General features: G+C 43.5%; 1 protein-coding gene and 1 long non-coding RNA gene across 2 annotated transcripts in view; one reads left to right on the top strand and one right to left on the bottom strand.

The window, feature by feature from the left end:
• FLT1 (fms related receptor tyrosine kinase 1) overlaps positions 1-26,460 on the top strand; it is a 159,277-nt gene that overhangs the window by 101,507 nt on the left and 31,310 nt on the right. The window contains exons 15-17 of the mRNA XM_019736494.2: positions 8,070-8,201; positions 18,316-18,422; positions 22,762-22,894. Coding sequence (XP_019592053.2) covers positions 8,070-8,201; positions 18,316-18,422; positions 22,762-22,894 — 372 coding nt within the window. The remainder of the gene's footprint in view (positions 1-8,069; positions 8,202-18,315; positions 18,423-22,761; positions 22,895-26,460) is intronic.
• LOC141571076 (uncharacterized) lies at positions 3,168-25,896 on the bottom strand. The gene is made up of 3 exons (XR_012495597.1): positions 25,799-25,896; positions 4,151-4,216; positions 3,168-3,219 (listed from the first exon to the last, which is right to left on the bottom strand). It is a non-coding gene; the product is annotated as an uncharacterized LOC141571076 (long non-coding RNA).

Here is a 26,460-nt window from a genome sequence, read left to right as displayed (position 1 = left end):
TGGTGACAATTTGGCCACATTGGATGGACATAATGTTCTCTAAGTCAGAAGTCCAGATGCTCAACAGAGCAACAAAACAAGAGTCACTGGTCAGACTTGCAGCCAATTTAGGAAAGCAACAAGTCAAAGTCAGATTTCTGTATAAGGAACAGAAGGCAAACACAAAGTGTGCCTTTATTTCATCAAATAGGTGAATCCAAGAGCTCTACAGATTTACTAACTCATTGGAGAACTGGATTATAAAGTTCTACTCCATGCTCTTCCCTGGGCAATATGGTACTTATATGTAAGTGGCAAGATTGCCCTTCACCTTATGGTAGAAATGAGTATCAATAATCACCCTAAATGTAAATGGACTGAACTCACCGGGAAAAAGGCACAGAGTAGCAGATCAAAAAATAAAACCCAACCACATGCTGCCTCCAAGAGATGCATCTCAGCTACAAGGACAAATACAGACTCAAAGTGAAAGGGTGGAAAACGATATTCCAAGCAAATGGCATCCACAGAAAAGCGGCTGTAGTCATACTGATATCTGACAAACCAGACTTCAGGATAAAAAAGGCAACAAGAGACAAAGATGGACATTTCATAATGATAACGGGGACAATACAACAAGAAGACATAACACATCAATATACACGCCCCCATATATATTAGGGGCATATATATTGATAAGTGTTATGATAAGGGAGCACCAAAATACACAAAGCAACTACTAACAGAACTAAAGGAAGAAACTGACCAAAACACAATTATAGTAGGGGAACTAAATACACCATTGACAGCTATGGAAAGACCATCCAAACAGAAAAGAAAAGAAATAAAATTATTTGTAAAGTCCGATGAAAATACTAAAAACTTGGGGCAGCTGGTTAGCTCAGTTGGTTAGAGCGCGGTGCTCTTAACAATAAGGTTGCCGGTTCGATCCCCACATGGGCCACTGTGAGCTGCGCCCTCGACAACTAGATTGAAACAACTACTTGACTTGGAGCTGAGGGGTCCTGGAAAACACTTAAAAAAAAACAAAAAAACAGACTGAAAACTGAAGGGGTTAGACATGTGTTCCAAATTTAGGCTGCATCCCATGGATAAATATACAGACCAACATTGCCAAAAACTGATCCACAACCCCCATCAGGAACCAACACAATAGACAATTCAAGTCCTGACACTGAGTCTCCATCAGATTCCTTGGAGTACACTATAAACTCCTGTAAAAATAACTGTGTGAAGTTTTACTTGACCCTTTAAGACTCATATTTTAGCAGAACTCTATCAACTACCTGAGTTTGCATCTCTAAGCATTAGGAACTGGAGCCCTTTGAATCATTAAGATGACAAAATAAACTGACATACAATTTTATAGACCAAGGACAGCTGGGCCTTCTGCAGGTTGCAAGTCAATACTACCACATATGGAGTCAGTATTAACTACCACCGTAGCTTCCTAACACTGACAAACAGTGCAAAGCTCACTCCTTTCCTCACCCCCTAAATTCCCTTTGTGATTGTCTTGGTTTGTTTGGTCACTGGCTCAGTGACTGAGTGTCTGCTGTCTGTCCACATAGCACCAGACACTAAGGACTCAGTCATGAGGAAGGCAGAGTTTCTGCTCTCTGAGAGCCTGCAGTGGAGTGGGCAACTTAAGACTGTCAGCGAATTTACTACCAAATGGGAAGCGCCAGAGCGGAGGTATGCACAGGGTGATCCAAGAGGAGCAGAGAAGGGACCCAAGGGCATCAGAAGATGCTTTCCACAGCAGCTAATCCTTGAGCTCAATATTCATTAACAACTGAATGCTAATCAAGTGGCCAGGTCAAGAAAGTAACATGTGCAAAATCACTGAGGCTTATGAGTGGCCGAGAGATCGGTATGGTTCACACCAAGGATACATTTAGGGATGGCGCAGGCACACGAACCGGAACGCTAGGCAGAGCCAGATCATGGAGGTCTTTGCTTGATAAAAATATAATAGCGTCTCCCCCCTGGACATCCTCTAGGTCAAGGTCATGTTCAATCTACCTAGCATACACTTTGTTATTGGCACTCACAGCAAACTTATATAAGTTGACTTGGTTGCCAGCATTTAAAAACCATGAGCTTCAACGTGAAAAATTCAGATTTGTCTTCGCTTTAAAATTCAGAAGACAACACTGTACTCAAAGTCCCAAATTTCAATTGATGGGAGCTAATGCTTCCACCTTCAGGTGGGAAACAGGCTGCTATGCTCCCGAGACAGTGCCCCTGCCGTGACTCATCCCCATCTCACTGATGCTCCGTGCCAGGCCCCTGAAGACGTCTGCATTTGTAAATCCTGCTCTGTGTCCTGTTGATTCAATCTGATACAGCTCCCTATAGTAAAGGCAAATAGACTGTAAGTATCCATGGGAATTCTTATGTTTTTAGTGGCTAGGAATAACTTAGGTGATCCCTCTAGAAGCAAGCAGGCCTACACTTAAATTATCTCAACAACACAAAATAGGCCATCATGTTTCTAAATGAGTCTACATGTAGATATAATGACTAACACCCAAAGGGGAAAGAGAAAATTCAGGTAGTGTCTCTTCCAAGAACCCAACACCATTTTGCATAAAAACAAAAATTACAACATATCTAGGAATAAATATAACTGATAAGCAAGATATGTAAAGAGAAAAATCATAAAACTACCAAATGATATATAAAAGAAGACCTAAACAACTCAAAGATATTTGATATTCTTAAATGGAAACATTCATTATTAAGTTAAACCATTTTTGTATGTTAAAATATTGGCAATTTCATTTATTTCAACCTAAAAATAAACATGACGATTTCCCCCCATTGTTCTATAAATTCAGTGGAATTCCCATCAACATCCCAACAGTACTTTTTACAGAATTTGACAAGCTAAATCTGAAATTCATATTGAAGTATAAAGGGCCAAGACAATTTTGAAGAAGGGATCATGCCATACCAAATATCAAAACATCAGCAAGTAATCATAACGTGTGGGATAAATCGGTCACTGTAAACAGACAGAGTGCCTGAAAACAGAGCCATACAAACATATGGAAACAGTATCTGACAGAATTGACACCACAACTCAGTGGGAAAAGAACAGATTATTGAGTAAATGATGCTGGGATAATTGGCTATTTGTATGGTAAAAATCAGATTCTTACCTCACACCATACACATACTCCTCTCTCCCAAAAATCCAGATAGACTGAAGACCTAAATGAGAAAAGACAAAACTCTAAATAAATCTTTAAAACAGATGGATTTTTTTTTTAATTTTTAGAATAAAGTATATAAGGGAGATGCTTTATATCAGAGTAGGAAAAGTTTTTTTAAAAAAACAAGTAACAAAAAAGCACAAAGGATAATGGAAAACATATAATTTTAAAGGCTTTTGTATTAAAATCTCACCATAAACAAAGTTTAAAAGACTTCATGGAATGGGGGAAGACTTGCAACACATTTAACCAAAAAAAGGATCAGTATCCAACAAAACATATTTTAAAAATCCTAGAATTTAGACTAACAGAAAAATGGGCAAAGGACATGAACAGATATTTCATAGGAAAAGCCTGAATGGCCACCAAAAATGTTTTCCATTTAGATGTTCCACCTAACTAGTAATCAGAGAAATATAGATTAAACCCACCGTGAGAAGCCATTTCACACCCATCATTCTGCCACTAGCTGAAACATCTGATAGAACCAAGTATCAGTAAGTATTTGGGGGAAGGAGAGCTCTTACTCATTGCTGGTTGAAGTGGAACTTGGTATATGTCCACTTCCAATTGTCTTCCAATTTTGTAATACTTGATGGAGTTGAAATGGGATTACCCTGTAACCCAGCACAAGGAAATGCATATAACTACTGACACATAGCTGTGTCAGACGTGCAGTGTAGCCTTCTTTGTAATGGAAAAAAATTGAAAACTACCTAACCATCCTATAGTAGAGAAGTGGATTTTTTTTAAAAGCCGTGGATTTTTTTCTACAGTGAAATATTATAAAAATGAACTCCAGCTACGTGTATCAACAAGAATATTAAAACATTGTTAAATAGGAAAAAAAGTTGAAAAAGTATACATACTGCATAATACCATTTATTTAGAATTTTTTAACCCACAAAACATTATATAGTGATACATACCTATGTAGAGAAAGCACAAAAGCATTCATGAGCATGACTCGCACCAACTTCAGGACAGAGGTACCTCTGGGAAGAGAGGGAGAAGGAAAGGATAAAGTAACTATAAATTTTATTCATATAAAAGAGGGGTCTAAAGCAAATACAGCAAAACGTTGACATCTCATTAGCTTAATGGTGGGCACATGGGTTATATTTTTTCTGTACTTTTTAAATATTTAAAATTAATCACAATGAAAAATTTAAACTACTAAAGAGAGCCCTTTTTAAAAGGTGAGTTCCTTAGTAGAACAGAGCCTGTATCACGGGAATCTGGTCATAGAAAGTAAGTAGTAGCAGCAGGTTAAGGCATTAAAGAAACTAAAGCAGACAACCATGCATAAGTATGGGCAGAAGATCTGCGGAATGGGAAAAAATAATAAGGGCAGTAACTGGCCGATTTTTGTGAGAAGGGAAATAAATAGCAAGAGAATGAGAAAGGCCACTCAGAGTCTCACTGGGCCCTATCTGATGGTGACGCATCAATGTCTGTGCCATTTGTTATGGTGCAATGTGAGGGCGAGTCAGAAAGAAAAGCTCTGCTTGTTGATTTTGGACACCCTCTCACCCCATGTCCTCTCCTCCGTGTAGTGGAAAGAGGAAACTGGGCCAGATAGTGTTAGCTCATCAGCACCCTTGGCTCTATCCTCTCACCTCCACCATTACACATCTGTCTCCGTGGGTGAAATCCAAGTCTTTTGACTTTATTTGTTCATGATGTTAGCCTTAAACTAGGATTGGAGTTCAGGTCTGCTGCCGTGGAGATGATGATGGGTAACGAGATAGCTGCCATTATAAACATTCGTTGCTCCTGACCACCCACTATCCAGCCATACTATTATGTTCTGTGATTACCACTTATACCATATATCTTATACTTTTCAAAGCTTCAATGCTTTCACTTAAATTATCTCAACTGACTTCATAGCAATACCATGAAATAGGCAAAGTAGGTATTACTCTCATTTTACAGATGGGGAAACAGCCACGAAGAGATTAAACAGTTTAGCCAAGGTTTCAGGGGGGACTCTCGTTTTCCCCCCGTTATCTGGGCTTAGAACATTGGAACGCGCTTGGCCTATCTCTGTCTATTCCTGTATCCAAAAAAGCACCAATTCCTGTAGGTTGTTTCTACAAAGTGTCTGTTTCCATTTCTTCCTTCCCACTTCCGTTCCCACCATCCAGATTTGGATCGTTCGCCATCTCTTGCCTGAATTACAACTGGTGAGCTGGATGTCCACATGCCACTTTTTCCCCATTCCCATCCATCCTGCATTCTCCTTCTAGACTAAACTTCCTTTAACACTGCTTTTGTTATGTCGTTTCCCTGCTCAAAAATCTTTGCGGCCCTCTCTTTCCTTCTACAATGAATGGAGACTCCTCAGCCAGGATTCCAAAGCTCTCTGTGATCTGAGCTCACCTTTTCAACTACTCAGAACAGGTGCTTTGAAAATAAAAAATGGCTATCAAATATATGAAAGAATGTCCAAAGAAACACAGATTACAATGACAATGATTTTCATCTATCAAACAATCAAAGTTTTGTGTTTTATATTTTTTAGGTGGTACTGCTCAGTACTGGCAGGAGAGTGATAAAAAAGTCTCTTACTGTCTATTGTTTTAAGTGCTAATTGGTATGGTCTTTTTGGAAAGCAGTTTGGTGACATGAATCAAGAGCTTTTGACCTAATAAATCTGTTTCTGGAAATCTATGCTAAGGAAATAATCTGAAATATGAAAAACCTTTATGCTTGAAGATGTTAATTGCATAACTATAGTTATGAGCAATGAGCTGTAACCTAGTGCCAATCAAGAGGGTACATGCACATAATAAATGATTACATTTAAAGTATATAAGAATATGGGGGAATATTTATGCTATGATATTGGGGAGGAGGTCAATATTTAAAGTTGTATAATCATTAGGAGAAATCTTACAACTTTTCACTACTGAATTGTTTACTTTCCCTCCCAGCACACTATTTCGTACCTTTTTCTCTCTATTCAAGCCTCCGAAATTCCCTCTTCTTCCTGAATTTAAACAGATGAGTACCTCTTATTTATTGGGAATATGTATCACCAAATTGTCCAATTTACCTGTCCCTTTATACTCTACTATCCCTCCTGTTAAAATGAATTAACTATCTCTAGTCCTACCCAAGGTCAGTCCGGCCACTGAATTCCACCCGCTCTCACTTCTTCCGTATTTCAGGGCTCTGCTCAGACGTCACCTCCTCAGAGAGCCTTCCCGAAAAACATCCTATCTAAAATAGCTTCCTCACCCTCCTTAACCCCTAATCTCCTTAACTTGGTTTATTTTCTTCTCAGACTTTGTTGCTACTTGAAGTTACATTATTTATTTGTAATTCTCCAAAACTATAAGCCCTTCGTAAGCAAGGATTTATTTGCCTTGCTTATTATTGTATCACCAGCATACAATAGTTTAGCAATGATAGGAGCTCAAAAATATTTATTATATGCACGAACAAACTGTGTGACAAAGTCCACTTTTAAAACACTAAAGGGAAAACATCTGGGAGGTAAGATTGTAGGTTTGTTTTTTACATTTTCTTTATGCTTTCCAGTATTTCTCAAATTTTCTATATTGAATATATGTTATAATCAGGGGGAATACAAACTATTTAAACTAAGAAAGTACAGCCTAGAGTCTGGTCAGGCCCATTCTCTCACTATTCCAGAACGAGCACTCAATGAATATTCATTTCAGTGGCGGGCCCTCTGTGCCACTGAAATGAAGCCCTCCTTTGTCCCTTCACCCTGCTAATCCTTTAAACCTCAGCTCCAGGCCCACCGCCTCCATGCCACTCCCCTGAGTCTTCCTATCCTTACTTACCTCCCTCCTTGCCCCAGATTTTGCATTTAACTGGGTATGTGCCACATTTAGTCATTCTCATTCATGACTTTGTTTGCTGATGTGTGTGTCTGAGAGTGAGAGAGAGAGTGAGAGAGAGAGAGAGAGAGAGAGAGAGAATATGTACCTATGCGTGTTAATTCTCCTTCCTCAGCAGATACCGTGTCCTAGCCTGCCCCCCACCCCCAAGGTCTCTAGCACAGACTAATGGCAGAGGAAGCACCTAATACATACTTGGTGAGAGTACTTGGTGTTAAAGCTGCTGGGTCTCGGAGCCGGGCCCGGAGATTCCCAGGGCTCCTTCCATGACATCATACTTCCTAGTGCGACTTAAGGTCACATTTACCTCACACTCATTATGTGCCGCGCACTTGCCGTTCATTTTCCTATTATATCAGTAGGAACTGCCTTCCCATTCATTATAAGACTAAAACATAGAAAGGTTAAGCAACTTGCCTAAAGTGACAAAGCCTGAAGTGGTAAGGCCTAGATTAAAACCCAGCCCAAGCTCTCTTCCACCGTGACAAACGAAACATGCTTCCCCTTGGCCCATAGGCCACCAATGGGCTTTCCGTCAACTGCATGCTCTTGGTGAAGTTGCTTCACTTGCCAACTGTTTCCATGTTGATAACATGGAGACCACAATACCTCACAGGTGGTTCTGGACGCAAGGTCGGAAGCGCCCCGCGTAGCACCCAGCACCAGCAGGCACTGAGGAAATGGCAGTTACTATCACTAGAGACGCTACCTCCTTGGTATTTTAAAGTTGGGTATCGCAGCCCCATCGCATTTCTTTCGCACAGTGAATGGCCTTGGTCAGAGCTCTGCTGGGTGGTGAAGGTGCTGTTAAAAAGCCTGGACCAGAGAAAACAAATAAGCAGCCCAGCCAGGTTAGCCAGGGCTCAGGTTTCCTAGTCTGAATGCATAATGATAGGAAGAGGGTTGTGTTACAGAAACGGCTGCTTTTGTTTGTTATCCAGACCCGCTAATGTAAACATCTCTCGCTCCTCAGGAATTATTTTAGGACCAGGAAGCAGCACGCTGTTTATTGAAAGAGTCACAGAAGAGGACGAAGGCGTCTATCGCTGCAGAGCCACCAACCAGAAGGGGTCTGTGGAAAGCTCCGCGTACCTCACCGTGCAAGGTAAACAGCTGCTTCAGAAGCAACCAGAAACTCTTCAGACATCTACTTCCCTGTTTGTTTAACTTTTCACCTCCCAGTCTCCCACTGCTCCTCCAGTCCGTGCCTTGCCCTGACCTCCTGCCCCTTCCTTCCCCTGCCCCCCCCCCCCCCCAAGGGCCTGTCTGGTTCCACCCAGCGAGGCAAAAGGTGAAGACACTGGCTTGAGAGCTGCCATCCGAACAGTCTCCGTGGGGGGAGGGGTTCCCAGAAGAGAGGAAAGCCAGCTGCTGCCAGCGTGATGACACTGACCCACAGAGAATGACCCGAGTGGCCACACCTGTGAGAAATACAAGGAGCAAGACGATGGGTGTAGATGGGGGGAAAATCCACACACTGGAAATTGTGCATTCTTTTTTCCATTTCCAATTCCCATGAGTTAGATATAGCTTCCAAATGTTTTCATAAGCTGGTTTTTAACATGAAGTACACTGCAAAATATTATCAGAGAGAAGCAACACATAATAAACAGACCACATTTGAGAAAAATATTCCAAATGCTTCCTCTTTATAAAGGCTTCAGATAGTTTGTTGAGCAGCAAAATCCAAAGAGGCCTAGTCCTACCCTGGGCTGCGCCCATGTGGCTTCCATTTAGAAAATAGTTTAGACCACAATTTCAATTCTCTAAAGCCAAGAATCACCCAAAACATAACATTTATAGCATCGTAAAATATCAAATTGACACCTCTTAGATGTAAATGTCCACAGCACATTGAGGTTTTACATGAAAAGATGGAATTTGTTCAGTAGGCTGTTTCCAAACACTCCCCAGTAGACTTCAGAATATGTAAGTATTTCTGGGGGAGGAAGTAGGGAGAAGGCGCTATATATTAATACATCAGCTCTTCTGCCCTGGGAACGTACATGGCTTAAAGATCCTAACTCTGAGAATTCAGACTCCTTACAAACAAAACTCCATTCCCTTTCTTTCACAGGGAGATGATTTTGGAGCGTCTCCTGAAAAATCTGAAACTACTCCACCACAAATTTACACTTGCAGCAAAAGTGGAGGGTGGCATCCCCACATACTTTCAGTCATGGTCCTATTTGTCTCCCAAATAATCCTTGTTTTAAAGTATGGTTTCAACTCTTCTGCTTACACAGGGAGAAAACCATTTATTAAGCATGACTCTCTCTTTAACACCTCCTTCTTCAAAGGACTGTTAATTTATCCCTTAACAAGGACTCCAGATGTGACCCTGTGGAGTAGCTGCACCAGGCCAGGGAGGGGCTTCCCTGTGAGAGAGGAGCAGCTGCAGAGAGCACGCAGGGCTCCTTCATCCTCAGTCCAGAACGTATTTCCCCTGTATCCTCACAACAACCCTGAGCGACAGAGCAGTTCTTATGAAACTCAGAGAGGAAAGAAACCACTGACCTAAGCCCCACAGCCAGGTAATGGCAGCCCTGCGACAACACGCCAACCACGCGTGGCTGCCTCCCCTTGCCACGTGTCTGTGCCCACTCCTCTCCACTGGGGGATGTGAGCTGGCAATGACTGCGAGTCTTTTGTCCAGGCTCCCTCCTGTTTCATCCACATCCTCCTTACCCCCTAACGCCAGTTTGGATGGTCCTGCCCAGTGATATCCTCCAGGACAAACAGCTGAGTCACACACTCAGTCTCCTCTCTCCCACACCATGGCTCCTGGGTCTTCAGTGAGTACTCACCTCAGTCTGCACTGTATGATTATTTAGTCATTGATACGCTTCTCCTCTCTAATGAACTGTAACTTTTTGAGGCAGGCATTGTGTGTGACATCTCTTTGTGTCCCATCCCCCTGCCCAGCACTTAGCAGGAGGATGGTATTGATTTAGCACCTTTACGTGCAGGCACTGCGGCCACTTGGCATATGCATCCCAGGAACTCGCTAAGAATCCACAGACATAAGCGGCATTATTTTCAGACTATAGATGGGAAGATGGAGGTTAAATTCCTTGCCCCAAGTCACACCACAAACAGGTGGTGAGGCTGAGACTCAAGTGCATGTCTTTGGAAACTGCAGGTGTCCATGTTTCCTCCATTCGTCTCCCCACTAGGTGGCTCGGAACCCGTGTGCGAGAACTTACCCTAAAACTGAGCTTCTGGACTCTCCCTACCTCTTCTGGGTTTCCTGCACTGATTTCTTTTCCCAACAATGTGATGCTTTTCTGAAAAGTCAGACAACGTTGAGTACACTGCTGTCACTAAGTTTTGAAAGCTTCTATGAGCCTGTATCATCTGCTCTTGAGGAACGGGGAGGTCATTTTCACTTGAATTGTCCGTATCAGCTGCCAGTGCAGATGTTCTCATCCATACCATCTCGCAACAGCACTTCCTGTCCTCCCAAACAGCCTACTTTCCTCTGATCCACTCCCAAATCAAGTGATTTTAAATGACCCGCCTTACGACATTACCTCCGCTTCCTGGTCCCCTCATCCATCCCTTGCCCTTCCCGCGCGCCCCAGCACCCCGGCTGTGCTGCACTACGTGTGGCTCCCTGAACACACAGAGCTTGTCCTAGTCTTCTGCCTCGACACATCATTTTCCCCACTTGTGCTCCCCCCAGATAATCCCATCAGCCTTTCAAGTTCACTGTCCCTACACCTGATCTCCTGTCCCACCGTCACTTCCCCTCTGTGCTCCATGACACTTGACGTGTATTTTTAATGCAATGCGTATCCTTGCTCATGACTCACTTTCCTCCCCAGAGGCACTTGATAAATGTTTGTTGGACTCATCTATGTAGAAAACCACACGGAGTGTCTGAAAAAGGAAACACATCGATATATTGTTTAGAGCAATAGAGATAAGCCAAGTTCAATTTGTTATTCATGTAACAACTTATTTCGCTGCCCAGGACTTCGCAGGATGTGGAAGCGTAAGCACGATCCCTAACCTCGGTGGGCTTTGCAGACCTAGTTGGAAGAGTCTCAGGTGTGCATGAAACAATTAGAACCAGGTCAAGAAACTTTCTGAGCTCCTCCTAAGGGTAAAGTAGAAACACTAGTTTATATAAAACAGACTACACAATGCTAATAAGGGCTAAAGAAGTTCGTAGAGGCAAAAAGGATCCAGAGGGCTACTTGATCTCTAGTGGAGGCTTTGGAGGATGCTGGATTGGTGAGGTGAACGAGGCAGGAAGAAGACAGCAATGTATGAGGCAACTCTGGACCTTCTACAGTGATATCTTCCTTGGCAATAACAAAGTCTAAATAATTCTAAATATTTCCTACTGGCTAGTCCACAGAGTTTTCTGAGGAATTTGTACTTTTGATTCATGACCTTTTTTCCCTCATGTGGCATTAATTTTCAGTATCACTTAGAAAAATGGTATAGTTTGCAACGTGGCTACAGAAGGAGATTACATGTATATATATATAATCTCCTTCTTTTTAGCCATTATTATCCCCAACTCCCATGCTTTTTGAGTTCTTGTGTCTGCAATTCATAATTTTTCTGCCTTCTCCCTTGTAATTTTGTTCTTGTAATTCTGTTCTGCTTTCAGAGTAATGGATGTATCCAACCTCTTTGCTTAAAAATTGTGGTTGGCTGCAGAAACAGATGACCTGATCTGAAATCATCAAACCACACCTGAAATATTGTACCCATTTGTAAGAGAAGCATAAATAAATGGAGCCACAGTCCTAATAGGGTAATGATAAAATAGTGCAAGGAAATAAGGATGTTTCATGTAAAAAAGAGACAACTGGGGCTGAACAGTTGCTTTCTTCAAATATTTAAGGAACTTTCAGACTGAGGAAGACACTTAACTCATTCTTTGACCCACCAGGAAGGACAGAACCAAGAAAGGGAGACGGTGGTGAAGTTTCCAGGAGGCAGATTTCAGGTCCATTTAACAGTATTTGGAGAAGGGAAAGTTTTTGGAAGTTGATGTTATGTGGATCTTACGAGTTAGATGAGATCTTGAAGAAAGCACTTCGGGCTCAATAAATACAACTTTGGTCCTCGGGTGCTGTTCAGTTGAATGCAGTACCTGCTTAGTCATTTTATCACTGAAATGAGAGTCTTGCCCTAGAGTCTAAAGCACTGCTCTCCTCACTCTGGTGGCTGTGAAAGTTTCCCTGGCTTTAGTCTGATTTCCTAATCTATGCAGATAGACCCTTCCCACTGACCTATCTTGTCAGGTTGAGTTTAGGAAATGAAACCAGGCAAGTGAGTTGTGTCTGTGGCTGTGTTTAACAGATTTGAAAAGGTTCATGTATTAGCCAGGAAGGAAACTGTCTGCTCTTTTTATTTCCTTTCAGAAAGGATTCTTATACTCATAGATAAAACAATGTGTTATTTTTGTATTTAAAAGGGATGAGTGGACTGTGGACTCAGAGTAGCTTCTTTAAATAATCACGGGTCTTGTTTGGTTTGGACTGCACATGAGCACAGTGGGACTCTCAAAGGGGAAGTGCTAATATTAAAAACAACAACAACAAAACTGTAACTAACGAAAATAATTTCTGAAATTCACAGAGCATTCAATAGCCCGTGGAACTCAACGGGACTGTGACAATGAAAGTGTGGTGCATTTTTATGCAAGGACTTCAGTAAGACAACTCTATTTTACCATTATTATTGTATGTAATCAGCACAGTGTATATAAATACATTCTTATAACAGATTCAGCCTTGCTGTTGAAATGCTATTTCAATAGCATTTATAATTACACAGGAGAAAACATCTTGAAGGATAACTCCCATTTTCAACATTTTTTTAAGGACGACTGATGGATACAAAAATCATGGAAAGCATGCAGGACTGTCTCAGGGTTCTGCAGTCTCAACACTTGAGATGACATTAAAGGTGTGATTTGTAAACTCTGTGCCACAAAAACTGCATGTTACGATATTTCAGGAAAGGACTCATACAGCAGGAAGGATACACTATGTTCTTTAATAAAATGCCCAGAGTAAAGAATAGGAAAAGATCTAAAGAAAATTGTCTGGGTATCCAGCCACTCCTGTTTATCACCCTAGGCCAGCTTTCAGTTTTCGTTTCTCCTCTGATCCCTCACTGCCCTCCACTTTAGCTCCTCTTCCTGAATCCTGCCCCCAAATTCTCTCCTATGGCTCCCTGGCACGAGGGAGGATGTGATCAACTAATTCACATGATGATGTTGGTGATTGACGTTACTCCTCTCATGGCTGCTGGCAATTCAGAAGGGTTTCCCAGGAGAGAATGGTGCTCAAAACAGAGGTGAACTGACTGCTCACAGATTTTACACAGGAAGGCCGGGGTACATGTGCCTTTGGACTGCAAATCTAAACAATGACATAAAGCTGGCCTTGATTGGGAATTCAAAAAATAGTGATGGAACTAATTCAGTTATAAATATTATGCTTACTGAACATGCAGTGTGCTTTTTAAAAGCACATAACATGTGCTTTTAGCCTACTTAACTTTTGCAATAATCCAATGAGGATTTGTTTCTATTTATAAGTGAGAATGTGAGGCTCAGAGAAGTTTAGGACTTTGTCCAGGGTTACCGAGCTCGGAAGCGCCAGAGTGGAGAACTGGATCCACGTTTAACGGCTCTGCGCTACTGCCCCCCAGATCAAAGGCAGCAGAGCCCAGCCAGGAAGAAGGACCCTCTTTGAAGCCAGGTGCTTCAGTGCTCAGGAGCTGTGTAACCTCAGGCAAACTGCTTGCCTTCCTGCTGCTGCCATTTACTCGTCTACAAAATGGATGCTAATAATGGTAATCCTTTAGGGTTGTTAGGTTAATAATGGTTAAACACCTTGTAGGGTTGTTTAAGGATTTGCACATTTAATACAGCATCTGGCAGACAACAGAAACTTTTACAACAGTACTTAATATCATTATTTGTTAATATAATAAACCAAATTCCATTTCAGCAAAACTCTGCATTATAGTTTTCCTAGACTTAACCAGTGAGTCACCCAAATGGGGTTCCAAACCACAAAATTCCTATTTGACCCAAGGAATTAACTTGCTGTAATAAAAATGTGTTACAGAATTGGTGGCACCTAAGAGCAATTTGAAATATTGTGGGGACAGAACCAGGAGTGCAGTTTCCAGGCTCTCGGCCTCACGTGGAAAGGTCCTGGCTCAGGTAGTAAATGGCCATCAACTGTGATTGGATGGCCATCAGCTGTGGCTAGTTGGCCATCAGCTGTAACCAGTGAGCCACTGGCCACTAATAAAACTGCTATGGCTATGCTTGCAGAAAATGAGGGGCTAGCAAGAAGATGGTGCTGGCAAGTGCGGATTGCAGCTAGCAAGTCAGTTGGTTGGCAGGCAGAAAAGCGGACAGCAGGTCGCACATATTGTGAATTCAGCCTCCAACGAGACTATAGTGGTGTGACTCCCCTACCTACGGCTCCGTGGGTGTTCCTTTTTGGCCTAGCCACATCCTGTGTTCTTATGTGGGGATCAGGAGCTGAGACCCCGCAGGCCGCCCCGCACAACAAATATCTTTACCTAAAATTACTCTTGAAAACGTCCTTCAAATTTAATCCCCACACAGTATTTCCACACATCATTGTCCTTAAGAGGGGTTCCAAATTGATGTGCATAGCTTCCTAAAAAGCTTCAGAAATAGTATAAAGGCCAATTTTAATATTCCAGTGAGCCTTAGAACAATTCCATCAATTTGGAACCACACATCATATGGGAGTGATGTCCCTGAGGCCCTGCGCTAACAACTCTTCGTCATTGTCAGATCCCGCCCACACTTCCGGGCCTCCTTTCCCCTGCCATGTGCAGCTGGGCTATTTCATGCACTGAGCTCATCAGCTGTCACCAGCAAGCTGAAGCTGCGTCTAGTCACGCTGGTGTGTGGACGTCTGACCTCTGAGAACACATCCAAGAGCTGTACAAGAAGAGAGGCTGCTAACTTAAATCAGTCTATCCAGCCTAAGACCGTCCTAATCGTTACTTGCCAAATAAAGACAGAGACTGAGCTATGAGATAAAGATAGAGCAGATACTACATTACAGCTTGTCAAATTCTTATTAGGTTGGTGCAAAAGTAATTGCGGTTTTTGCGATTATTTTTAACCTTTTAAACCGCAATTATTTTGCACTACCCTAATATTTTCATATTCAGTAAGCAGTCATAGAATGTTAAGTAGATCTCTCCCTTGTAATAAACGTTCATCTTGAAGATGTTTTTAATGAGTTGATTCTTTAACTGTGTAAGTGCAGACAAACACATTAGGTCCCACTGAAAGGAATTTTGCCTGAGTAAGGACTGTGGAATTACTTTGGGGGTCAACTTCCTGCCCCGTGGAATGCAGCGGGAACGTTCCCACAATAGGAGGGGGCCTCTCCCAAGGCACTCCATGCAGGAGGCATCTCAGAGGTTTTATGCAGACAGTGCCTTAAGATCTTATCAGCATCGCCAACAGCCAAAGGCCACTGTGCGCTCAGCAGGTCCCAATCAGATTCCGCAAAACTTATTTGCAGGACAAGCAAGAAGTGTGTGTGTGTGTGTGTGTGTGTGTGTGTGTGTGTGTGTGTACGTGCATGCAGCAAGGCAGCATAAGACTTCTCACTGTGGGGGAAGATATCTAAACTTGCATTAACTTGAGCTTAAAATATTCCCATGGAGAGGATGCATACTGAGGAAAAAACGTGACCATCCTTTGAAGCGTCTTCAAGGAAGTTTTCTCGGTCAAGCTCATGAGGTTCAGGGAAACATAACCACAAGCTGACCAGCAGCAAATGGAGCCAAATTAATTTGTTCACTCAACCAGTATTTTCAGAATGCCTCCTCTGTGCCAGGTTCTCTTCTAAACCCCAGAGAGGTAGCAGTGAACCTAAAACCACAATCCAACACGGCTGCTTCACTCAGAACGGTGAACGTACTCCAGATCTGAGTGCCAGGCTATGGGCTCCAGACCACACCCTTTCATCTATCACGATGTACTGGTACCCAGAGCAGAGCCCGGGGCATAGGTAGTGTTCCATTTATTTATTGAATAGGCATTTGGCCCTGAATACCTTGAAAACTTCATGAAACTCTTTGGAGACAAAGCAAAACATAATTTATCCACTAATTCAACCAATCTGATAAGGGGATATAAAGATGAATAAGATGTGGTCTCAGCGCCCAGAAAACTTACATTCTGGCAGCGAACCAGCAAAGGCCAAAGCACAGAGGGGCAGAATGGCTGGCATGTTTAACAAACTACAAGTATTCGGATGTGACTGGAGCAAATGGGAGGACAGCAGGAGGTAAAGCTGAAGAGAGAGGCAAGGTTGGGCATACAGGACCTAAGGATTTGGATTTTTATCCTGACAGTGATGGGGGGTGGGCAATGATGGAATTTAGGCAGAGGAGTAATAGGATTGAATTTGTGATTTGGGAAGATCACACCGACTACAGAATCGGGGAAAGACTGGAGGGAGTCAAGGCTGGCAAAGAAACTGACACAGTTGTCCAGGCGAGAACTACTGATGAGGCCCTGACGTGGGCAGTGGCAGTGCGGTAGGACAGGGGGTGATGATTTCATGAGCCAGGGAAGTAGAACAGGCAGCACTGTGTGATGGACTGACAGAAATATCAGTTTCCCCTCTACACTAAGCGACACCCTGCAGGGACTACAGCCTACAGGAAGTGTGCGTTCTTGGAGGCTGCAGTGAGGGAGCACGGAAGAGGCTCAGGTCTCCAGCGTGTCTATTTGCTGGTCTTCAGGGCACAGAGTCTTCACCAGATGGCCAGAATTCTGTAGTCTGGTCCTGTCCTCGACCTTGATTATACTGCCATCAGTTCCTGATCACTTCCCAATCCTGGGTCTTTACTCAGACTGTTCCCTCTGCCTACAATGCCCTCCTTTGCCTTTATCTCTGTGGGTCAAAATCTATTTCAAATGTCACCTCTTCCAAAAAGCGAAAAGCCAGAAAAGCACATTAGATTCGCTCAACCTCCGAAACTCTTTTTATCTAATTTCTTTGTATTTGCCTGAAGTCTCTTTTTAAGGTTGTAAATGAGTTCCTTGAGAGTGACAACTTTCCCTGATTCATCTTCCCATCTCCTCCAGCCTCGGCCCTTGCCTGTAGCAGGACTCAATCTTTGCAGAATGGAAACAAAGAGCCAACAAGATGACGTACTGGTCTATGAAGTGGGGATGTCATTGCCACCTACTTCATAGGGTGGTTGTGAGGGCTTGGCATATAAGTGCTCAATAAGTGGTATTCGTCCACATCATCATTTCTAAAAAGAATAAGTTTCATTTGTTCTTGGCCTAAATTAATACTAAGCCTCTGTCTCCTTTTAATGAAGTTAAAGGATAATGGCATTACTGTAGAATTCCTGGGAACTGCCCACTGGAATCAGTAGGTAGGGAACCACTCTCAGGCCCACTGGCGCATGCTTTACAAATTCCAGCGAGTTTCCTCTCTGGAGGCTTCTCGTGAATACTCTGGGTCTCTTCCTTTTGATCATAGGTGAACAGTGTGTGGCTTTTGATCTCCGTGATTCTGGGAAGTGGGGTGACTGGGGAGAATTCCACTCTAGCAGTTACCTCTTCTCCTCTTGGTCCCTGCAGGCTAACTGCTGAAAAGGTCAGAAATAGAGCCCCAGACATGGGGAGAGGGATGTGGGTGATTTGGCCTGGCTGTTCCGAAAGGAGTGAGGAGGCAATTGTGACAGTCCTTGAGTTTTATTTTTATTTTTAAAATCTACTTTGAAGAATTTTGTGAGTCCCAAAGGAGCCCTTATATGTAAATTTTTTTTCTTTAGAATTTCCTCTAAAACCCATTAGGGAGATTTAACATATTCCAGATTTAGCACTTTAATGGGCTTCTGTTCCTGCCTTAATTTTTTCCCATTTTTAATTTCTCCTCTGATTTTTAATTGGTTATTTCTGGGATTATGAAGTGTGCTAACTCAAAAGCGAAATTTCTGGAAAGTCTTTTAGTTTATGTGTTGAGTTTATTCTGATAATGTTACGGACACACCTGAAGCAGAAGGTAAGAGGGGACCTGTCCCACACACTGATTCCTGCGCCAGCAGACTGTGTTCGCCATGATGGCCCAGTGGGGACACTGGACCTCTTCTAGAAAGTCACACACACCCTAAAGTTGAGGGTTGCGGTTTAGCACCATCTTGGTGTTCTGTCTCTCCAGGAACCTCGGACAAGTCTAATCTGGAGCTAATCACGCTGACGTGCACCTGTGTGGCTGCCACCCTCTTCTGGCTCCTATTAACTCTCTTCATCCGAAAACTGAAAAGGGTAAGAAATTGCAGATAAATTGTCTGCTCCTTTTTACATAGTATTCTAAAATGCCCATCTGACATCTAAAGCAGGCACTAAACAAATGTTAGACCTCCCTCTTGCCCTTCCTTCTTGTTCCTGTCTCGTACCTGGTGAACACTAAAAAGTGAATCATTAAAATGTCTCTCAGCCAGAAAGTGGCATACTAAAAAGAAAAGCTAGAGCAATGGGCAAATGAATATTTCCCAGGGACAGAAAGGACATTTTTTATCTAAAAATATGTAATAAAATCTTTAAATTAAGTTCAGCATGAGACCTGTGAAGCCTTCATTTTCTTAACTTTACTCTCTGCTAAGAAACAAAAAGAAAAAAGCAAAACACAAACCCACCACTGACTCATCTCTCAACATGGAAACACAGACGCGCACTGCTGTTCATACTCACTGAACCCCGTGATAAAATTAGGTTCTTTAGAGTGTGAGGCTCACTGTGGAATTCGGGACATCAGATTCCATAATTAGGCCTGTAGCACGACTTGCTTCTCTGAAGTTCAGTGGGGAAAGAGCCAAGACTCACTCACTCATTCATTCATTCATTCATTCATTCATTCATTCATGCTTCAAGTGTTTACTGCGCGTCCGCTCAAGGCCGAGTGGAGAGCGAATGCTACAGTGTGCAGTCTGGGGTGCGGACAGACTTTAATCAATTACATAGACAAATTTAAAGAGTAACTAGAGTTACCATTTTCCCCGAAAATAAGACCTAGCCGGACCATCAGCTCTAATGCGTCTTTTGGAGCAAACATTAATAGAAGACCCTGTCTTATATTATATTACATTATTTAAGACCCAATCTTATACTATAGTAAAATAATACTGGGTCTTCTATTAATTATTGCTCCAAAAGACGCATTAGAGCTGATGGTCCGGCTAGGTCTTATTTTCGGGGAAACATGGTAGATGACCAAAGTTGCATACGCGGGGTGGTCAGGCAGTAAAGGAGAGGCCAGTGTTGCAGGTAGAGAGAAGAACAGGAATGAGGCTGTGGCAGGGCAGAGGGACACCATGGCAATGAGAAGTGACAGAAGGCTGCGGCAGGGGGAACAGGGATGAAGTGAGGCAGGAGAGGAGTGGCACAGCTGCAGTGCCTGACCAGGCAGGGCGTTGTAGGCTATAGGACAGAATTTAGTCTGTATTCTAGAAGTAATAGCACGGGCGGGGGGTTCTTAAGCAAAGGCAGGCAATTGTAAGTGTGAGAGATTTGTGTCTGCAAAGATTATTTGGACGGCCGTGAGGGGCATGGACCAGAGGGGCAAGAGTGAATAGAGAAGCACCTAGCAGATGACTGTACAGCCGTCCAAGTAAGAAATGACGGCGGCTTAGTCTAAATAATCAGAGTCAGGAGATATTAGGAGGTAAAGTCAAGAAAACCCGAAAAGTGTCAAAGAGGCCTCCTCAATGCTAGAGACGTGTTAGCCTTTATCAATGTGCCAGGTCTTAGGGGAGGCTCTTTATGCAGTATCTCACTTAATCCTTCAAACGACAGAGGTAAAGATATTATGGTTACTGTTTTACAGAGGGAGGTCGCGGCTCAGAGATTTAGAGTAACCTGTCCAACGTCACACCGCTAACTAGAGCTGGAGTTGAGTTTTGAACCCGGGTTGTTTGACCTTAGACTTTCTATTCCAAACCAACACGGTGTACTTTCTAGTGTTGGTATGGGAGGCAAGGCTGCGCCCTCCGCGACGGTCAGGCTTCTGCTATGGGCTGTGATTGGTTTTGAGACATGACAGTTCAGGCCACTGCTTTAGAAGGAAACAAAGGTCAAACAATAGCATTTGAAAGGGGAGAGACATCATGTAGGGAAATGGATCTAACAAAAGCAAAACTTGCCAAATCTGTAAGGGAGGTACAAAGGCTACAGGAGTTCAAAGGAGGCGAGGCGGAGAAAAAACTTCAGAGAAAGCAAACTTTAGAGACAGACTTTGAAGGTCCTGGCTGGAAGGAAAGCAGCAGAAAAACACAGCCCACCCCCCCCCACCCCCCACCCCGCCTTCCACGCCCCAGATTAGGGGAGGAGTCTGCTTACTTTGCATGCAGGGGCGTAGTGGAAATAAACCTGGAAAGACAAACTGGAACTAAATTGAATGGGTGTCTTGTACTTCTAAACATCTATGAAATTTTGATATCAATTAGAAAGGATGAGAGCAAGAGAGTATTATCTTGATAACAGAATGCCTAGAAAATCTGACAAGTGATTGGTTGTGGGAGGCAAAGGGAAACAAGGCATCAAAAACTGTTTCCATGTGGTTTCCCCAACCACAGAGTAAATTCCTCATTGATAAAGACGATTTTATCTTTTGATCCAGCCCTGCATAGGCCAGTGTTATAATTACAGCTAACATTTACTGATGGTTACTAGATGCCAGGCCCTGTTCTAACAGCTTTACTTGGGTTATCATTTGATACTCACAACCACCCGATGAGATAAAGACCAGCATTATCACTATTCTACAGATAAGGAAACTAGGCTTAGAAAGGTTAAGCAATTTGCCCCGTGTGATATGCTGGTCAGAAGTCCCGCTATGATTCAAACCCAGACAGTCAGCCTCAATGCTGGGGCTCCAAAGAGCTTAGCTGTGCAACGTCCTTGCCAAGCACCTGGTAGCTGCTCAGTGTTGATGCCAATTGAAAGAATAAATATTTGTCAACTAAGATTCTACTATCGTACACTCCTCAAAGCCCTTACTTAAGGTTCTGGCGTTTCCTCTCATCTGCCTTATGGGGAAAAACCATAAAATTCCAAAGGTGCCCCATGGTGGAGATTGTTTTCCACTGCCTGCACCCCTACCCCGCCTCTATCAACACCGCTGCCCACCTGCCCTCACATCCAGCAGAACCCAAAATACCTCATGCTAGACTTTGGAGCTTGCTTCTATGGCCTTGGCTACACTGGACATTGAAAAGTTTAGTCACAAAACCTACTCCAGCAGCTTCTCTAAGGAACAGCCAGCACCCGGCATAGGCGTTTCTCCTCCTCCACAGTCTTCCAGATGATCACGAGGGTGCAACAGGCTGGGCCCCTACAGTCTAACACCAGTGGCAAATGCACTTCGTGACAAACGTGCTCCGTATCTTTCTGTTTTCCATTCTTTGTGGAGAGCAGGCAAATCTTTCTGCCTTGAGCTATTTGTCACACAGTTTAGCGATAATTTTTGTGAGAAAGAGACCATTGCAAGTGATGGATGAGGTGAGCTGTGACAGCCCAGAACTGGGTGAGTAAGGGCTGAAGAATGTTGCAGGGGGGGTGAGATGGTGTGCACGGAGAGGCTGTCTTGTCTACTGAAGTCTGGGCTTGTGAAGGGAAAGGCACTGAAAGGAGGGGCCCTAAAACTCATTTCAATGAAGTTTACATAACTGCTAGGCAAGAGTTATCAAATCCACCTTATATGGACAAGCATACTTCCTTTCTGTTCTGCCCACAGAAATGCGGTCAAATCTACAAATTAACAGGAAATACACCCATGAGTAAAACACTAAATGTAAATCCAGTTATGTTTTATCTGAAATAAAGAGTACTTTCTGGGGTTGCTCTGCATGAGCAAGCTAGAACAGGCACTTGGCAGATGCCCACCTCACTTATTGGACATCCTACCAATGGCCAAACTTGGACTGTGGCTGTAAGTCTCATTCCCTGGCCTTTGAAAGAATCAACTTCTATTTCTTACTGAAGGTAAATCTCATTTTCATCTCACTAATAGACCCGACAGTCTCTTCAGGCAGCTGCAGCAGCTAAGAGTTCAGGCCTCTTAAGTATATTTAAATACCTAATATGGAATGTGACTCTCGGCTGTCCCAGGGACCCTGGGCTTACTTTGCCACCTCTAGCCTTTCTTGCAAATGTAGAAAAGCCACAATCATGGACCCCCACTGTTGACCCATCTGTAATATATATGCCTGCTTACACAGAATGACCATGGAAAGTCATTTTTAGTTATTGTTTGGAATGACTTTATAAAAATGCTTTGCATTTTTTAGCAAATGACTATCCTATCCTAATTGTTTAAGAACAAGCAAGGTCGTCACTGGAGAATCTGAGTGCATTTTATCTGGGACAGGATGGCGGAGCTGGTACTACAGAAACGTGATGTGGGAACAGCAAGGGGAGGTTTGATGGACATCATACACCCAGGTGTGCCGTGCACACATGTATGCAGAGAGGTTCCTTCTGTACCCAACCATATGCTTTCAACCAGATGAACCCAAATAGCAGCAGATGTCGCCAAGTCTTATTTTAAATAGGATGTCAGGGGTTTTTGTTTCCTTGTTGGTGACTTTGAGATCTCTTTATTTCTCAGTCTTCTTCTGAAATAAAGACTGACTACCTATCAATTATCATGGACCCAGATGAAGTGCCCCTGGATGAGCAGTGTGAGCGTCTCCCATATGATGCCAGCAAGTGGGAGTTTGCCCGGGAGAGACTTAAACTGGGTAATGTATTTGTTCAACAGATTCCTAAACACATACCGAGCCTGCTACATGCCAAACACTGCTCTGAGGGATGCAAGTAGACTACCCAGGATTCTACCCTCCAGCGGGTGACAACCTAGCAAGACAGACAGATGCAGGGGTACATGATTCTATTAGAATGCTGTGACAGCAGTTCAGGGGACATGGGCACCTGTTTGTTCTTTCAACAGTTCTCAAACACCTTCTCTGAGCAACAGACACAAGGCGTTTGAGAGCCTTCCCTCTAAGAGCAAAGGAGACCGCCATGGAAGTCGAGAAGCTTAGGAGAAGGAGGAGAGATTAGTTCCAACGGGAGCCTTCCAGGTACAGGCACTCTTAAGCAATGACAGTTTTGAGGAATTAGACATGTATGACATAGAACACAATTCGGGACGGCGAGGAGCAGTAAAACCAAGCATCTGGTAAAAGAGTCGGTGCTCTTCAAGGCTGAGGATCAAAAAACGCTCGGCACAGACCCACCAGTTACGTACTCTGAAGTTCTCTGGGTGTTGGAAATGTCCAGACAGAGAAGAAAGGCCGAGGTGGTCCTTTAAGTCTCATTTTGGAAGAGCTAGGACTTGTTTTCCAGGTAATGCAGATGCTGTAAACATGAGGCAGATGTGCTTTCCCTCAGCTTATCCCCAAGTTCCTCCAGCTCAGACATCACAGTGAAATGAATCTCCTGCCCAGTTGTTACAAAACAATGGGAGATTCAATTACTTCCACCCCAAATATTTGGATTGTGGCTTCTCAAAGTTTTCCACTCCCTCCTGTTATGCCAGAGTCATTAGTAGCTGGAACTAGGAAAAGAGATCATGCGTCCAGTGTTCCTGGAGCTTGTCACTCAGTGTAAAGAGCCTGTTGTTCCAAATGCAATGGCGTTACCTCCCCTCCCCGCCACACGCAGACTATATTGGGGTAGGGGTGTGAGGCAACAGAGAGGGAGAAATGGCTTTTCTTGTTCTCTTGGGCCTTGAAATTATTCCACTTACATTTCTTCCTACATGAGAAAGAATACTTGGCCCCAAGAGCATGTTCTCTTTGGCTTGGGGAAGAAAATTGGAAATTAGTAAAAAGCTGGAGAGACAAGAAAAAGCCAGTAATGGCTGCTGACAGGAAAAAAAAATCTACTAAATTTAGAGTAGCTAAGGGCAGGTGGCACAGTAAATGAGTTCCTTCTGCAAGTCTAAATTATATGGCAGCTAGCCCAGCCCCTTCGGTGACCTTGGCAGGGAACATGGGATAATTTTCCCACAACCATAAGCCATTCTCAGGCCACGCTGAGAATTATTAGTCACAATCAAACATGCTTCTTCCAGTACGACTCTGAGCTTTCCGTCCCAGTTCTTCACTCCTTGGCCTAGCGTCACTGTGATCCATAACACATCGGAGGGAGATTGCTAACCCTTCTATCAGAACTCCCTGGGGCTCTGTGGGTTTAGATAGTCCCATTTCAGGAGAATCTCCTTGGTGAACATCTTTCTCATAGGTCTTTTCCTTTCCGGAGTTCCTTTCCGGCTAATGTGCACTGAGTGTCTTTGAGAGAGTGTGGCCAGTCAGCTGTCTCTCAGTGCAGAGTGGCTGCAGGGGCCAGAGCCATGCTCCGCCTACTGACGTGGGAGCAAAGAGGCCCAAGAGCTGTTTGTTTGTTAGGCCAAATAAATGTCAGAAAGTAATCTGAAGCAATGTCTGGCAAGGGAAAGTAACCAAGATTATGTCTGAATGGATGGAGAGAAAAGGTGGGTTTGATGGGCAGAGTTGTAATGGGGTTATAAATGCAGAGAAACGCACAGGCCAAGCTGCTTCTGATTTCAGCTGTCTGCACTCTGTGTGTTACTGCTACCAGCCCTGGTGAGAGAGGTCTGCATTCACATTACCAGATAGATAGATAGATAGATAGATAGATAGATAGATAGATAGATAGATAGACAGACAGAGTTGGAGCTCGGGTCAAAGGTGTCGCTACCATTGAAATTCCTGAAATTCAGTAGCTAAAGAAACCTGTTTTGTTAGTGATTCCTCACTAAACCTCAGAGAGAATTCAGCTCCATAAATGTATCACAGAAGTTGGGGTAATGTCTGACATTGCATCTTTTCATTGGAAAATAAAGTCAGAATTAACTAATATGGGAAACAACACAGAGAGTCTGCAATCTGGTGAATGAATGGTGCCTGAGCTGGTGCCGCTTCCGGTAAGACCAGCCCTGGATGCCAGAGAGGGCTTCAGCCTCCTGTGACCAAGCAGTCTCCCAGTGTCGCAGGGACCCTGGCAAGTCATCTTGGAGGAAATTCCAATATGCTTTCATTGTATGACAATGACCTAGCACTTTAAGCTAGCTAGTGGCATTTAGGTAACACCAAGGAGGCTTTTTAAGGGAAAAGGTGGATCAGGCAAGATCAAGTCCAATGTGGCTGGGCTCCCCTGAAACTGGAACGGCGGGTCTTTCCGAAAGATTCCAACATCTCAGATGATTAAAGAGCCTGTAATAGCTTCATGCTGTCTTGTGAGGCAGCAGTCAGCTTCTGAGAGAATAAAGGAAAAGACTGAGAGAAGCCAAGTGAGAACAAATTAATTCTCACTGATACAAGTAAAATCCGCAAACACCGGTTAAAATAAAGTGTGTTGTGAGGGCTCAGAAGGGAATGCATGGAGGCTGAAATGTGGAAAGGAAAGGAGTACGCCTGCCCCAAAGGAGCCAGAGTCTTCACAGTACATGGGAGCCATCCCAAGATAGAGATTGTCTTACTATTTCTCAGGCTCTGGGCATTTTTCAAATGAGATGATAGAAGGCACTTCAAAAGGAAAACATTGTTCTTTTCCTCTAAAAAAGCAAGGAATAAGCTCCCAACCAAATGCACCAATTTTTCCAAGTCCAGAGAAGGTACCTGCCAGTGCTGTTTCCATATGCGATGTCCATGTCTGGCCCCTGCAGGGTCCACCCGAGGCTCTGCTGTTTAGACGAAGAGCCCCCATGCTGCTCTATTTCTTGGACGACTTTATCTGAAGAAGCAAGCACTAACTATATCCCCACCCATGTATGTGCTCTGGGAGGAACAGGCTTTTCAGTCACTACAGGTACACGTGTGACCAGAGGAAAGCATGTGACCTCACCAGTGGTCCCCTCCTAAGGCAGGGTGTGTCCCTATAAGATGCAGAGACAGCTATAAAGAGGCTATGATTACGTTGGTTATTGAACTTTTCCTATGTCCTCAGTAGACGCCGAAGAGTAGTGGAAGGTACTAAGCAGAGGCAGGGTGAAGACATCTTTGTTACTGAGTAGTTGTGCATAAAAGTAGAATGGTTCTAATATGATGAAGAAACAGGAAAGCTTCACTACAGACTTTCCAAGAACCTTAAAGACAGACAAACAAACAAAACACTATGTGCTTTGGGGGAAGTGATTGGAGAGGGAGGGAAGATGGCTGGCTGACTAACTGAAGGCATGTTAGCAGAACAGATGGAGAAAGAGGACCTGGCTGGGAGAGGGGGCGGCGTGGTTCACCAACACTGACTCCAGGACTTAACTTCTGACCAGAGGCATTTTGTT

The sequence above is a fragment of the Rhinolophus sinicus genome, linkage group LG04, assembly GCF_036562045.2.
Source record: "Rhinolophus sinicus isolate RSC01 linkage group LG04, ASM3656204v1, whole genome shotgun sequence".
Classification (NCBI taxonomy): domain Eukaryota; kingdom Metazoa; phylum Chordata; class Mammalia; order Chiroptera; family Rhinolophidae; genus Rhinolophus; species Rhinolophus sinicus.
This window is presented reverse-complemented; position numbering and strand designations above follow the sequence as displayed.